Source organism: Daldinia caldariorum, assembly GCF_022478825.1.
Source record: "Daldinia caldariorum strain CBS 122874 unplaced genomic scaffold F4812scaffold_17, whole genome shotgun sequence".
Lineage (NCBI taxonomy): Eukaryota > Fungi > Ascomycota > Sordariomycetes > Xylariales > Hypoxylaceae > Daldinia > Daldinia caldariorum.
Window position 1 is genome coordinate 1 of NW_025953053.1, and position 14,767 is coordinate 14,767.

General features: G+C 46.4%; 5 protein-coding genes across 5 annotated transcripts; all 5 read left to right on the top strand.

The window, feature by feature from the left end:
- The first annotated feature begins 2,099 nt into the window (after positions 1 to 2,099).
- On the top strand, positions 2,100 to 3,419 carry F4812DRAFT_139397 (acyl-CoA N-acyltransferase). Its single transcript, XM_047929617.1, has 3 exons — positions 2,100 to 2,122; positions 2,252 to 3,288; positions 3,340 to 3,419. The coding sequence occupies exon 2, from the start codon at positions 2,575 to 2,577 to the stop codon at positions 3,253 to 3,255; it is 681 nt and encodes a 226-aa protein (XP_047787118.1). The 5' UTR covers positions 2,100 to 2,122; positions 2,252 to 2,574; the 3' UTR covers positions 3,256 to 3,288; positions 3,340 to 3,419.
- Positions 3,420 to 3,799: 380 nt separating this feature from the next.
- Positions 3,800 to 5,436, top strand: F4812DRAFT_462130 (uncharacterized protein; the record flags this gene model as incomplete). Its single annotated transcript, XM_047937986.1, has 3 exons — positions 3,800 to 4,413; positions 4,463 to 4,952; positions 5,020 to 5,436. The coding sequence occupies 3 exons, from the start codon at positions 3,800 to 3,802 to the stop codon at positions 5,434 to 5,436; spliced, it is 1,521 nt and encodes a 506-aa protein (XP_047787119.1).
- A 496-nt stretch (positions 5,437 to 5,932) lies between these two features.
- On the top strand, positions 5,933 to 8,982 carry F4812DRAFT_440406 (P-loop containing nucleoside triphosphate hydrolase protein). The gene is made up of 3 exons (XM_047935150.1): positions 5,933 to 6,241; positions 6,301 to 8,418; positions 8,489 to 8,982. Exons 2-3 carry the CDS (start codon positions 6,399 to 6,401, stop codon positions 8,548 to 8,550), a joined length of 2,082 nt encoding a protein of 693 aa, XP_047787120.1. The 5' UTR covers positions 5,933 to 6,241; positions 6,301 to 6,398; the 3' UTR covers positions 8,551 to 8,982.
- Positions 8,983 to 9,655: 673 nt separating this feature from the next.
- F4812DRAFT_452635 (alpha/beta-hydrolase) lies at positions 9,656 to 11,539 on the top strand (the record flags this gene model as incomplete). Its single annotated transcript, XM_047936378.1, has 6 exons — positions 9,656 to 9,796; positions 9,925 to 10,237; positions 10,308 to 10,423; positions 10,463 to 10,933; positions 10,996 to 11,178; positions 11,213 to 11,539. 6 exons carry the CDS (start codon positions 9,656 to 9,658, stop codon positions 11,537 to 11,539), a joined length of 1,551 nt encoding a protein of 516 aa, XP_047787121.1.
- A 368-nt stretch (positions 11,540 to 11,907) lies between these two features.
- F4812DRAFT_452636 (NAD(P)-binding protein) lies at positions 11,908 to 13,849 on the top strand (the record flags this gene model as incomplete). Its single annotated transcript, XM_047936379.1, has 5 exons — positions 11,908 to 11,924; positions 12,000 to 12,154; positions 12,234 to 12,882; positions 12,950 to 13,433; positions 13,802 to 13,849. 5 exons carry the CDS (start codon positions 11,908 to 11,910, stop codon positions 13,847 to 13,849), a joined length of 1,353 nt encoding a protein of 450 aa, XP_047787122.1.
- Between the last annotated feature and the right edge of the window lie 918 nt (positions 13,850 to 14,767).

Consider the following 14,767-nt stretch of genomic DNA (forward strand, 5'->3'; position numbering starts at 1 on the left):
CCCTAACCCTAACCCTAACCCTAACCCTAACCCTAACCCTAACCCTAACCCTAACCCTAACCCTAACCCTAACCCTAACCCTAACCCTAACCCGTAAAAAATAATTACATATATAAGAAACTTATTAACGAATATTTCGTTCTTTTTCTTTTTTAAGATTTATTTTATTAATAAAACTGCATCCGCTTTATCGGTCATATAAAAAGATAAAATATTATCGTTTATTTATTTATACTTTACGAAGCTTTCTAATTTAAAGTCTTATAAAGGTAATTATAATCGCTGTAACGCTTTTAATAAAGTTATTAACATATAGAAAACAAATTAAAACACTATTAATTAAATAATAACATAAACTTTTAATAACGAGTATAGCCCGGCTAAAGAAGATATATAGCTTAATAAGCAAGCCGTTACACTAAACAGCATTACTCTTATAAACGCTTAAAGCTATTACAACTAATAATTAATAAAGTGATACAAGTAAAACTATAACTTCGTTAATAAATTTTAACTATATTATTAACGCCGCGGGAAAGGGGCGTAGTAAGCTGTACTATTAATAATTATTAATAATTACTTACTTATAATTACTGTTATATAATAGCTATAAGTACTAACATAATATAATAATTATAATATATCGCCTTTTGGAAAGCATTTATACAGCCTTCTAATTAACCTAAGTATTTATTTAAAAGTAAGTAATATGCGGTCGACTATAAACAATAACGACGAAATACCTTTAACCCGGATACCCGACTATGTAAAAAGCAGATGATCAGGTAAGGGAGAGGGAATTACCCGCTAGTTCGTTCACATTCTTTTAAGAATTAACGGGTAAGTAAATTTAATACTCAGCCTGTTAACTCCTATCACACGAGGCCGGCCTTCGGGTAACATAAAAGCCCGAACTTTCACTTAACGCCCCTAACTACAGCTTATCTTCGAGCCATAACAGGTATTTTAGGGATAAAATAAAATAAAGAAAATTTATTATCTTAATAACAATGTACTTAATAAGAACGTTCAAAGTGTTATACCACGACGAACTTCTTGATTCGCCCACCATAATCCTATCAAATATGCCGAACAAGTTCGGATATACTGCGCTAAATATGGTTACCTGTTCTTTTCGCTACTACTAAGTACCTAAACTTTATAATATAAAGTTAATGTCCAGTAAAAGCATTACTTAAATTGTTCAGTTAACGAAAGCTAGCATACTTCTTACCCAGAGTTATTACGTTCTAAACCATTCTTCATTTTGCTGTTAATTTCAAACTGTACTTCCTACTACTTAGAATCTTTCTTATCTACGGTATCCCATACGCTCAACGTCGAACTTTGGGATTCCTTCGAATTTGTTGAACCTAAATCAATTAATTTTTGGTCGCTGCTCACATCCTTTATTGGCATAACCTTTGCTATTAACACACTAATTACCACTGGACTCTTAGTCCTTTCTCTAAGGTCCTCGTCTTCTTCGCTACCGACGACGAAAACTTCTTTATTATCTTGAAGTGGGTAGATAATATTCCTTTAACAGGTATGTGCCGGCTGCGGAGGTATAAGAAAACGATACGATGTTCCCGTTGGTGCCGCCCGATGCATATCTCTCCAGTCCCGCAGCTCTTGCTCCCAAGCATCCGACGAGGTTTGCGGGAAAGGAGGAGTGGGATGCCCTCTATCCGTCACGCCAGATGTTTGGAGGTTCCTCCGACGAGAACTCATCCGTTGAAACACGCCTAACACTAGGATTGAAATAAGGATCAAGAAGACAATACTTCTAATAATAATATAAGTAACGAAGTTCCTGTGATATTTGTCGTTTCGTTAAGATAATTGAGAAGAGCTATATTTCGATACGCTAACCGCTATTGCTGCTGCTCCTTCTTCATTGGTTAACCACTTAGGGATGACAAACGCGTTTTTGCCGTACGATTGAAACAGGGTGAAAGGAGCCATGTCAATGTATTTTTTAATTAGTAAATAAAGCTGCGAAACACCTATAAGCTGAACGAGCAGTGTTTCTTTTCTACGAGCTCATCTTAAGCCTTCAGCGCCTTATATCATACGCCATAAACAATATCATTATTACGGACAGGATAATCAATCGCGCGTAAGTTATTAGATTGTTCTCGTTGACATTGTTGAAAGGAAATGTTGTTCTTTATCCACTCCGGTGAGATGGTACATGTTCATTCAATTATGTCTTACTCGCAAGGTCTAATCCTGCTCTTTGTGTTAGATGGCTTCCGTCTGGAGGTACCTTACAGACCTATCAAGTCTTTAAATCCGTATACGGAAAATGAAGACTTCACGCGGTCCGAAAAAGGTGGCTACAACGTTAGTTCTCGCTAATTTGCCCCGTATCTTACTGGACACCACTTTACATTTCTGCGCCTCCTAGGCCGATGACTATTTTCAGGCCGGATGAGTCATTTCGAACTTGCTGCGGCACGGCAACTTGTATATAAAGCTTGATTGAAAAATGCAAGCCTGATATACACAATGATGAAACGAGAAGGCTCAAACGCTTAAGGGATATATCACATTCTAAGAAGCATCAAGATGGAAGGTCCTTGGGCTTTCGTAGAAACTACGCTTCCGCACATGCCGCTCCCACCAATTTCTCACCGCAAACCAATTCGAACGGAACGACTACTCATTCGGCCGCTGCAGGAGGATGACCTCCAAGCATACCACGAGTTGCGCCTGCAGCCGGAAGTGATGGCCAACAGTAGGAAGGGCAGGCCTGATCGCGATGTGGAAGAGACTCGCTTAGGGTTGAATGACTTTTTGCCGCCGCGCAGCGACGAGACGTTCTTATTGGGAGTCTTCCTTCCTTCGACGGGCGAACTGATCGGAGAGGGTGGAATTCATACGCTGGAGTCTTCGTCCTGCGGTTGGCCTGAGATTGGGTACCGATTTAAACGGGAGGTTTGGGGTCGGGGCTACGCAACAGAATTCCTCAAGGCGTTGCTCGAAGCCTGGTGGGATTTGCCCAGACATCGCACTCGACTTCGCGTCCATTCATCATCTATTCGGAAGGGTAAAGAGGTGGAGGCTGTGGAACAGGTTCACGCCCTTACGGATTTACAGAACATCGGGAGTCAAAAGGTCCTGGCGAAACTTGGGTTCGTAGAGTTCTCGGAATATACGGAACCAGATACCCAAGAGCATAGGCTCGGCCAGCCGGTGACGTTGAAGGGGTATATGCTTTCTTTTCCAGGGGATAAAACGGGAGTTTGAGCTAAGAATTAGTCGTATTGACAAATACTTGAGGTATGGAAAACGATGGTAATAATACGAGCAATATTAAGTTATGATATGCAGACGAGTAGCGGATACGGTTGAATATCACACGTGTGACACTCGAATCGATTTAATTAGATCTCGGAAATAATCGAAATGATATTTTAGCAAAACATTTACGTACCTTGGCAGAGAAGCACGATAGACCCCTTTTCCTCGTTTTCGGGAGTCACATCCCCGGACCGTTATATCCAGGTCTGATGGCTGTATGCGGTTACAATTGGTATAACTCCGCGTCGGTCTCGAGCGGGGTCTGCCCAATGCGAGCTTCGGGATGTGCTGCTTCGCTGCAAGAGAGACACCGTGCGCGTCCGAGATAGGAGCTCTGGCTGGAAGAAGCTCGAGGTCGCAGCTGGTATGGGATGTTGGCTATAAGCTTACTCCAAAACTTCCAACACTCAGTTGTCGTATTAAACACGCTTCTCCCCGCTACCAGAAGGCACTTCGAGGACCGCTTTCGCTCCCGTCCTCTCGTTCCAAAATGCCTAGGGTGATAGACCATATTACAAACTTCATCCGCCCGCACAGATCGCAAGATTCTACTTCTCCGCTTTCGCCTAGATCAGACTCGGGAATCAGTCTATCAAGATCGCCACCATCTCCCACTTCGTTTAGTCGCGCATGGGATTGGCTTGAGAAACGGTTAGCACCAGCATACAACCGGCCCACGTTGTCCAACTCGGAACGTTCCCCAGAAACTTGTAGTAACCAAGACTGGAATTTCTATACGCCATCGCCACGACCGAATAGGTCTAACCCTGATTCGCCTCAACCTTCATCGAGAATCTGGAAGAGAGGAGATATAAAAAGATCAAGAGAAGGGGCTTCGTTATTATCTCCTACCCAAGATAGGCTTGACAATCTGGAATCGCGCCGAATACTAAGCCGGCCAACAGCGGCCCGAGCGGCTCGAGACGCTCAGCAGCGGCGAGTCCTAGAGGTTCTCTCTATAGTAAAGCAGTTGAAAAACGAAGAGTACTCGACGGATGACATTCTGATAGTAAAGGAGTTATCAGAGTCGGACTTCGCGGTGCTAATTGATAGGCTGGAAACTGGAGATGAAGAGCTGAAAAGGTATTTCGAGCACGATCTGTGGTAGGTGAATCTCGAGTTTAGTCTCGCCCTTGTTTTGACGATGCTATAGTTATGACTATCCCTATCGCATTGGAAGAATAGATCATATTGTCTTTCGCATGAATTCAAAGCTCCACGAACACGTATCTAGGAAAATTCATAGGAGGCTAGCGAATTGGATAGATGAGCTCAAGAGGGACAATACTAATCCGGACGGGATCCTGAGTAAAGCGTACTACGAAACAGGGTCGGCTAGGATCTGCTTCAAACGGACACCTCATGGGAAAAGCCCGGATGAGAGCATTCAATTTGATGGCTGCGAATATCCAGGACTGCTCATAGAAATTTCTTGGTCGCAAAAGGTGAAGGAGTTGCCAAAGCGGGCAAAGGAATTTATAACCAAAACTAAAGGCGGTGTCAGGACTGTGATCTGTATCGACGTGAACGATACTTACGAAAAGCGGCGAAAGAAGATGGCAGGGGAAGCCAAACTCTCGGTATGGAGGGCAAATTGGACCTCGGATAACAAGCTGAGAGTCGAGATGAGCGTGAATAATGAAGTATGTTGCCCAGTTCTAGGTAGGAGTTTGATGTTTATAGGGGCACTTTATTCTAAGCTATAAGCAGGTGTTCCAAGATGAACAGGGGCAGCTCAACCCTTCCGCCGGCGGATTGCGCCTTACGCTCGAGGACTTCGTCTGCAGAAAGGCCGCGGCCGAGATCGATGTTGACGATCCGCATCTCGTTGTCGAGGCTAAGGAGCTTTACCAGTGGGTTCAAGAAGGACTAGCCGCCCTGAATATTCCGCCTCCTGAATCATCGGCCGGACAAAGTGAGGCCTCGGATCAGCAAGCTCTCCCTGCCTCGCCTCCGGATTCCCGCGCGGAGGGCGAAGGGTCGTCTCGAGACTTAGCATTTACCCCAAACCAACCAGCGAATTCGATTTCTCGCAGCTTTTTACCACCACGTCAAGAACCGACTGAGCCTGAAGTGAGAAGACCACTACGTAGGTCTCGCAGGCTTGCGGCCCTCTTCAAGAGGTGAAGTTAGTGGGCCTATTGATTGATGAGCGCGTAGGCCATTGATTTTGAATTTGGGAATAGATTTAGGAAGCGATAAAGATGCGTACCTACCTAGGTACCTGCCTATCACACGCAAGCGCATCAAAATAGGACGCGAGAACACCTTGGGAGGAGGCCGGTGAAGTGCTTACGTTTTATGTAATATACGGACGACTGTTAGAGCCTTTGAAGATCATTACAGTTAATATGGCGATAACGTCTGAGATATATAGGCACCTACTTGTATAGGTACCAAGGTAACTTACCTTGTTTTATTCAACCTCGATAAATTTTATGTCAAAACTAAACTAATAAGTGGGTTGGAAGGACTTCGTTTTGAGCTTCATGTTTGCTTTCGCAACTAACTCGAAAAGTCTAAATAGGCGACACCTACCTAGGTACCTACCTAGTAACTTGGCGTGTAACTTTAGGTACAATACCAGGTACAATACCTACCTAGAGGGTACCTTAGGTACCTACCTACCCAAGTTAGGTTCCAGTTAGAGGTACCTAACTTCACCACAATATCGGGAAAGTTACCCCGTATAATGCGCTAACGGATAGTCGCGCAATGCCTGCGGGATCTGACGTAGGGAGCCCCTCCATCCCTCCCATCTTATAAAGTCGCAAAAATACGCCAGGCCTTTACTTACTGCTTCGTTACCCGGAGAAGTTACAATTACCTACCTGGCCCTACGTTAGATATTTTTTACTTTTTCTTGAGATATTCCTCGCCAGTCCAGACAATTCGTTTCCGATACATCCGACGTCATTAGGTACCTAGGTAGGTAGGTATGTCCAGTGCCGTTAACAGAGGTATTTAACTAAATATATTCGTCTGGCTGAGTTCTTATTGAATAGATCCACGACCTCCCCAACCGACTTACCTCGGGATTCCTACGCTCATACGTCACTCACGATGTTCGATGATATATCTCCGTAGTCATGGTCGTCAGAATGGTCCTCCGGGGTACCGCCCCTTGCCCGGCCTGCCTCGGCTTGAACCGACCCCAATTGAATCCGCGGCTTGCGCCGTCGCGTGTATTCCCTACGTCGCACTGTTCCTCGCGGAAGTCTCACATCTTCAATCGAACCTGGAAAACGCAACCGGGTATAGCCAAGTTCAGTTCGAATGCCTCCAAGAAGCCCGCCACGACGCAGAAAGATCCTCTTGCTGCGGTCGACAAAAGCGCGCAGGAACAACGGAAGGCGGATTGGGCGATAATGAGAGAGATGGCGCATTACTTGTGGCCGAAGGATAACGTGGGCACGAAGCTACGTGTGTCGTTAGCCGTCGCGCTTCTAGTCGGAGCCAAGGTGCTAAATGTTCAGGTGCCCTTCTACTTCAAGAGCATTGTGGATGCTATGAATATTGACGTAGGGGAGACGGGTGGCACCGCCGCTATGATTGCGGGAAGCATGATATTAGCTTATGGCGCGACGAGAATAGGAGCTACCGTGTTCCAAGAGCTGCGAAACGCCGTGTTCGCTTCAGTGGCGCAGAAAGCCATACGGAGGGTTGCCCGCAACGTCTTTGACCATTTACTTCGCTTAGATCTAAACTTCCATCTCACCAAGCAGACCGGTGGCCTGACGAGGGCCATTGATCGGGGTACTAAGGGCATCAGCTTCCTACTCACCAGTATGGTCTTCCATATCTTCCCTACGGCTTTGGAGATTGGTATGGTGTGCGGAATCCTGACTTGGCAGTACGGAGCGAAATACGCTGCCATCACGGCCGTTACGATGACCGCGTATACTGCTTTTACGATCTGGACCACCTCTTGGAGAACCAAATTCCGGAGGCAGGCTAACGCTGCGGATAACAAGGCCTCGACGGTAGCTGTCGACTCTCTGATAAACTACGAGGCCGTTAAATATTTCAACAACGAGAAGTTTGAAGTTTCTAGGTATGACAAGGCGCTTCGGGAATACGAGAAGAGCTCTATCAAAGTTGCGACTTCGTTGGCATTGCTCAACAGCGGCCAGAATATTATCTTCTCCAGCGCCCTAACAGCTATGATGTACCTCGCCGCCAATGGTGTAGCAAGCGGTTCTCTGACTGTTGGCGATCTCGTCATGGTCAACCAGCTCGTCTTCCAGCTTTCCGTCCCGTTGAACTTTCTAGGGTCGGTTTACCGAGAGCTTAGGCAATCCCTTCTTGACATGGAGACTCTTTTCAACTTACAAAAGGTCAACGTTACCGTCAAGGAGCTCCCCGACGCGAAGCCGCTCCATCTTTTCAAGGGAGGCGAAATCAAGTTTCAGAATGTCAATTTTGGCTACAATGCGGAGCGCCCCATCCTTCGAGATCTGACGATGACGATCCCCGCCGGTAAGAAGGTCGCTATCGTAGGTCCGAGCGGATGTGGAAAGTCTACAATATTAAGACTCCTTTTCCGCTACTACGACGTCGAGAATGGTCGCATTCTCATAGATGACCAAGACATTCGTCACGTTACGCTGGAGTCCCTGAGAAAGTCGATTGGCGTCGTCCCGCAAGATACTCCCCTCTTTAACGATACGGTCGAACACAACATCAGATACGGCGATCTCTCGGCGCCCGAAGACCGGGTGATCGCAGCTGCTAAACGTGCTCGTATCCACGACATTATTTCTAGCTGGCCTGCTGGCTATCATACCAAAGTTGGCGAAAGGGGCTTGATGATCAGTGGGGGGGAGAAGCAGCGCCTCGCTGTTTCTAGATTGCTGCTAAAGGACCCGCCGCTCTTATTCTTCGACGAGGCGACCAGCGCGTTGGATACGCATACCGAACAGGCGCTCATGCAGAACATCAATAGCATCCTCCGGGAAAAGGCGCGAACGAGCGTGTTCGTGGCGCATCGGCTACGGACTATATATGATGCCGATCTGATCATCGTGTTGAGGGAAGGGAGAGTTGCCGAGCAGGGAACGCACAAAGAGCTTATCGATCAAGGAGGGCTGTACTCGGAGCTTTGGAGTGGTAAGTAACCCTAAAATAACATCTCCTACAATCTATTTGAGAGCTTTGGGTTCTAACTTGGGTCCTACAGCCCAGGAAACTCTCTTCAACTCGGACGGGGATAAAGAAGGAACCGTGAACGAAGAGAAATGAATTGAAAGTGATGCTGGCAGCGAGATGCCTCGGATGCGAGGGGTCTTTGATCGATCCTGCGCGAAATGGAGCTTCGTAGCATTCAGAAGGACCCTTGGGTAGCGCAGTTATCCTTTGGTATGTATCCAAGTGCGTTACTCGATAGAATAATCTACCTAAAGCAAAGACCTCATAATCTGTGAAGCATGTGATGGTTTGAGGACGCCCACTAGGCTTCTAGTAGGACAACCAGCTATATCTGTCCATGGATGCTTTAAATTGGCACAGTTGTTGTTCGATGCCGTCGTCACTTTACACGACCTTACGCGTCTATTTTAAGTCGAAAGGTTTATCTTGGCTGGTATTAGAAAATGATCCCCGTCGTTTGAGACGATACAAGTGGCCAACCTCTGCTGCTAGCTATCAAAGTCAATCTATCACTGAATAATTACTTCGGGTGGCTATTACTTTTCGGTCTGTTAAGCGTCTGTCATATAATGACAATGCGGAGAAGCAGCGCATTCCTTAGTGATCCGCCACACAGATCGGTGCGAGCATATGAAATGCTAGTATGAGTAATAACCACAGAATATGTCGTTTAACGTTTTAGATGAAACTTCTTATCTCGGCATACAGGCCCTGCGGTCTGTGTAGCACCAACGTAATAAGTTGGCGTCATGATTAATTAAGTTATTTATTCCTATGGTTTGCCCCTGATTAAGTGTCTATCAAGGCATATTCTGCGAACGACAGATCTTCGCTCAGGCAAAGTTTCTATTCTAACTTACAAGCAGGAAACATCCAACCGACATTACACTCACTTAGGAGCGGATTAGACCCCAGCTAGTTAGATACCACTGAGCATGGTCCGCCTAGTATTCCGGAGGCTTACGTCTACCAGAAGTCTATGCGGTCAGGTCGTTCGTAGGCGCGCAGAACCTTCGTTGTGTCCAAACCATAGCACGGCCGACAAGCGCACTAGGCTAGGAGGCCTAGAAGGAGTACCTATATACCTTATATATATTCAATTCCCTAGTATCCGTGCCTTTTTGGTCTTCCTTTGACGGATATCCTCTTCGCCTTCCAACTTACTTCGCCTATATCATACTTGCCCGGCATTAACGAAATGGCAAATTTCAAGAGGCTTCCATGGCTTTACTTAGCAATTTCTGCAAGAATCTTCCCGTTGGTTCTCGGTCGAGATGGAGGGGCAGAGTTCCAGCCGTCCGTGGACTTGGGATACGAAGTTCGTCGAGGATCGATGAATGTTAGTAGTCTAAAAACAGGAAACTAACTAGCTCTGTCATATATCCTGCATAGTCAATATGATCGACTACGAATAAACAAAGTGAAAACTAGGTGGTTTTGCGAGCGCAATACTGACAACCTTTATAGAAAACTGGAGATTACTACATCTTTAACAACATCCCATATGCGCAGCAGCCTGTTGGTGAGCTGCGCTTCTCAAAGCCAGTCCCTATCGTCCAAAGTCAGGGTGTCCCGGCCCATGGACATGGAAACGATGATGTTGTCATGTGCCCTCAGGCTTATCCGCAGTGGCTTATTGACCTCATGGCAAAGCGCATAGGGGTCGATAAAAAGAGGATAGCGTCTTTGCTCAACAACCAACTGGGCCAGACGGAGGCATGTCTGGTACTTGATGTCTATGTGCCTGCGAACATTTTTGACGAGGGTCCTGCTGCAAATGGTATGTCATCTTCGTGATTCTGTTGGCATGCTTTGGTTTACGCACATAAATTCTAACTATGGCCTTCCAGCATCTGTCCTCGTATGGATCCATGGTGACGGCTTCACGTACGGGTCTAAGAATCTGTACGATAACCCAGCAAGCTTGATTGCTAGATCTCAAAAGATATGTCCACAGGGGACCATCGTAGTCTCGATTAATTACCAGTTAAGGATGTACGGTTAGCTATCCGGCGGTGATGTTACGCCGAACCTGGGACTTTACGACCAGCGACAAGCTTTGGATTGGATACAGAAATACATCGTCTTATTCGGAGGCGGTCCGGGCAGAGTGACGGTTATGGGTGAAAGCGCGGGTGCTGCGAGTATCGTCCACCAGCTTACTGCATTTGACGGGTCGAAGGCTTCCCCATTTCTGAAAGCGATTATTCAGTCGCCCGGATTCCAATGGAATATTGACTTGCGTGGTAACTATCTTAGAACATTGGTAGAGGCGTCTAAATTAGTCGGGTACGAGATTGATAGCGTAAGTCAGCTTCGTAAATTACCCGTCGACCTGCTACAGGCTATCAACCAAGCTACTGTCACTTTGGCCCCGATGGGTACGTTTGGCTTTGGACCCGGACCTGACGGCTCATTCGTGACGGACATTCCGCAGAAGTTAATTTACAAAGGTAAATTCGATCGTACGGTCCAAGTGAGTCACCTTTTCCTCCTATAATATAGGGCCAGTCGTCAAGCGTAATGTCCCGGAATCAGCTGCTCCTAAGCCATACATCGCACGAATCCGTACCTTTCCTCCCGAACATAACTACCGCAGCCGATTTGCGGTTATACGTGAAGCAAAACATGCCAACAACCTCTAAAAAAACCGTTAACTTTATGCTTGAGAGTCGGCGACTGTATCCCAACGTAATGAATGGCACGTACCCATGGAGGACCGTGTACAACATGGTATCTCTCGACAGCGCTACAGAATGACACTTTCAATCTCGTGTTCACGCATCCTCCAGGCTGGTACGCTGACGACGTACCATACGTCTTCTTCAACGGCGATACGAACACGCTGCATAGCGGGTACAAAGTCGATCAAGGCCTAGCAACGCAACTGCAGGACTACATCGTCTCATTTGCTCAGACTGGGAACCCAAACTCTGTGTCGAATAGGCCGCATTTCCAGAAATACGGGCCCAATTCGACAGTACTAGAATTGGGGAGTCAAGGGTTTAGGATAGGGACAGATGATTTGAAGGGTGAAAGATGCAGGTGGCTCCAGCAAGCTATGCTGGTAGGAATATTGTGATTGTATTAATTTTCTTTTTTTATCAGGTAAGGGCCGCATATTCGAGCAGCGACGGTATTTTCCTATTGGTCTTTAGGTTGTATTGTTAGAATATGATAGCTATTCTCATAGTCGTCTGATGTAAGGGATAGCATTTGAAAGGAGATTGTAAAAGGGGGCATATGGAGTGGGGAGTGCCAAGTTAGGGTGTAGGGTAGGTAATTGCATAATTCATAATTTTATTCCATTAGGCATAAAATCTCAAAACATTGAAAATCACCCGTCGCATCCGGTGACACTTTGAAACTTTGAAAATTTCGACTTTCACGCATCGTTACAGGTACCTACTAGCAGTTAGCTAATGCGCATATCTTATTAGACCTGTCGCCATGTTCGAGGTGGCTGGGTGGGCGTTCACAACTCTCTGAACGATACCGGTGGTTGTAATACTCTACCTTTTCCGAATCAACCAACTTCTAAGCCGAACGCCAGATGAGGTTAGGAAGTTGTCGGCTTCTCGCTGGACGAAGGACCAACTCAAGGGAGCTTATAGACGGTTGCAAGAGAACCCGATAAATTATGCTAACAAACTTCCGCCTAAATTAGAGCGTCGCTACGTTGTGACGGGAGGCTCAGGTAAGCATTTCTAACCCAACGACCTACCCTTGAAAAACAAAAATGGAAAAATTGTCTAAACTTTCAACGTCATATTCAGGGCTTGTGGGTGGCTTTATCGTGCTCCAACTTCTAGCTCGCGGCAACTCCCCAGAGGCTATTCGAATCATTGACATTCGGAAGACCGAGCGCAATGATATGTGCTCTGGACCGGCTACGGAGGTCGAATTCGTACAAGCTGATATCACATCATCTAATTCTGTCGATGCCGCTTTTGCGCGTCCCTGGAATCCAAGAGTGTCGCATTTACCGCTGACGGTTTTCCATACCGCGGCTGTCATTCTAGCTTCCGAGAGGTCCGGATTCCAGTACGCATTCCCGGAAGCCGTCAACGTGACGGGGACAAAGAATGTGTTAGCGGCCGCCCGCAAAGCCGGTGCCGATATTTTTAGCTCCACATCGTCCGGATCCATATCAATCCGGCCGGTCGAACCGTTTGTACCTCCTTGGGCAAGCTCGCCCCGGAACTTTTGGCAGATCCTGGATGTGCAAGATTTTGATGCTCCTTTGAGAGAACGCAAGGGATACTATGCCAATTACCCTGCTTCGAAAGCTGTTGCGGAGAGATTCGTTTGCGGTTCAAGTAGCGAGAAATTTCGTACGGGTTGCATCCGTCCTGCGAATGGCGTCTACGGAAATCCGACAGATAATACCGTTGGTGACCCTCTCGGCAGAACAGTCATACCTAGGTAAGTTTCTCGGGACCCGATAAGTGCGGCGTAATAGTTCCATGCTGACGTGGGGGGAAAATAATAGCTGGGTATCACATATCGTACAGAGCTTCGTGCACGGGGCAAACGTAGCTATCGCACACCTACAACATGAGGCCGCTCTTATTCAACCTTGGACAGAGAGCGCGAAACAGGCTGGTCGACCGTTCGTGGTTACGGATCCGAACCCACCGATCACGTATAGTGATCTGTATAACGCGATCGAAACCCTCTCAGTGCACCCGCCTCGCATTATCAAAGTGCCACCCGTTATCATGCTTCTGCTCTCGCATGCGGTGGAGATCTACACCGAATTGCTATATAAGTATCCGATTTTACGCAGAGTATTCCCCGGGCTTAAAGGGGATATAAAACACCTCAAGCCAGGAATTTTCTCGATTTGTACCCATCTAGTCGCGTCTGATGACGAGATTAGGAAGCCGACTTCTCAAGGCGGTTTAGGATACACGGGCGTGCTCACCACAATGGAAGGGATGGCGCTAGAGATCCTAGAGTGGAATGGAGAGCATGTAAATGAAGTCAAGATGAGAAAGACATATACTACGTCGGTGTCCCTGGCAGAGAAAATCCAAGAGCTCTGGGCGGTACGAGGTAATTCTGGAAGTAGTTTAGTCTCCGATTGGCAATGATGCGCGGTCTCGCCCACCTTCGTAATAAAAAATAATAAAAAACAGGCAGATCCAGCGATTCTGACACAGATTATGCGCATACCCGTCTGGTTAACGCATAATCTACCAGCATCTTGTTGGCATGAGAGGAGGTTCGTAAGCGACATCATTCCAATTAGAGGCTTTCGTTGATTCTTTATTCATACATCCAATGTTAGAAAGTTAGACATAACATTGCATCGCATTCATGCATACACTACAGTATGCAGGTAGCTTTCAATTTTGGGGTGGATAGAGACAGAGGATCTTCCGATTAAAAAAAAGGGCCCAACAAAATCGAAGATGCAATTGAAAATTCGCATTGGCTCATGGCTGAAACGTGGTTTTCCCTGCATTAAACCTATGCAGGCGCTTTATCCTAACAGGTAAGGTTTATCAGGATAAACAGGGGGCCAACACGTGCTAGAACGATCTTGGTTCAATGCTTCCTGGGGGAGTACGGCGGTACGGCGGTACATAAAGGTACAGATGCTCTAATGTGGCATGGCCAAGCGTTTTCAAGCGTCCTCTACCAGGCTAGTTAATATTTCTAACCTCTATGCGTGCATCGTAGTGGCTAGGTTAGTGGCTAATCCGGCTAGACATTATGCGCATGTAGGGGGTCAAAGCCTAAAAATCCCTGCCTTTTAGCTGTATTTAGCTACCAAGTAAGGTAAGTACACTACCCAAGGTACACTTTAGCCCCAAGGTACACTTCTTTAGCTAGCCTAGGTGGATTCCCAGCTAAACCTCCCCTTCCCATCTCGGCTATCTTCGACTCTCGTTTCTAATAACGTTCCTGACCCTGTTGGCTCATTTCTTCACAAACTCTCTTTCCCCTGTCAATAGTCTTCCTAACTTATCCTAAATCGTCTTTAATTTGCTGGCCTCTTTTTTTTCTCTTTTTTGGACTTTCTCTTTCTTTCCCAACCCCCAATTCCCATTCCTTCACTAGTCATACATAAACCAACCACATACATGGTGAACACAGGACTGTTCCCTTTCGTTCGTTTATAACGAGTAATACCCGGATTGGCCGGAAGAACAAATCGATCGTTACCATATTCACGCCCTTTAATACCAAACAACTCACGACTGTAATTATTAGAGCACTATAGACATCAAGTGAATCATCCAAGGACCTTTGAGCCGCGCCACTAGCTCCTCACTGGATTAGTCGTAATACCCGGAATTGG

Excerpts from the sequence above, each read along its gene's own strand:
- F4812DRAFT_139397 (XM_047929617.1), top strand. The coding sequence starts at position 2,575 with ATGGAAGGTCCTTGGGCTTTCGTAGAAACTACGCTTCCGCACATGCCG.
- F4812DRAFT_440406 (XM_047935150.1), top strand. The coding sequence starts at position 6,399 with ATGGTCGTCAGAATGGTCCTCCGGGGTACCGCCCCTTGCCCGGCCTGC. Across the intron at positions 8,419-8,488 it reads GTACTCGGAGCTTTGGAGTG|CCCAGGAAACTCTCTTCAAC; the intron begins GTAAGTAACCCT and ends TGGGTCCTACAG.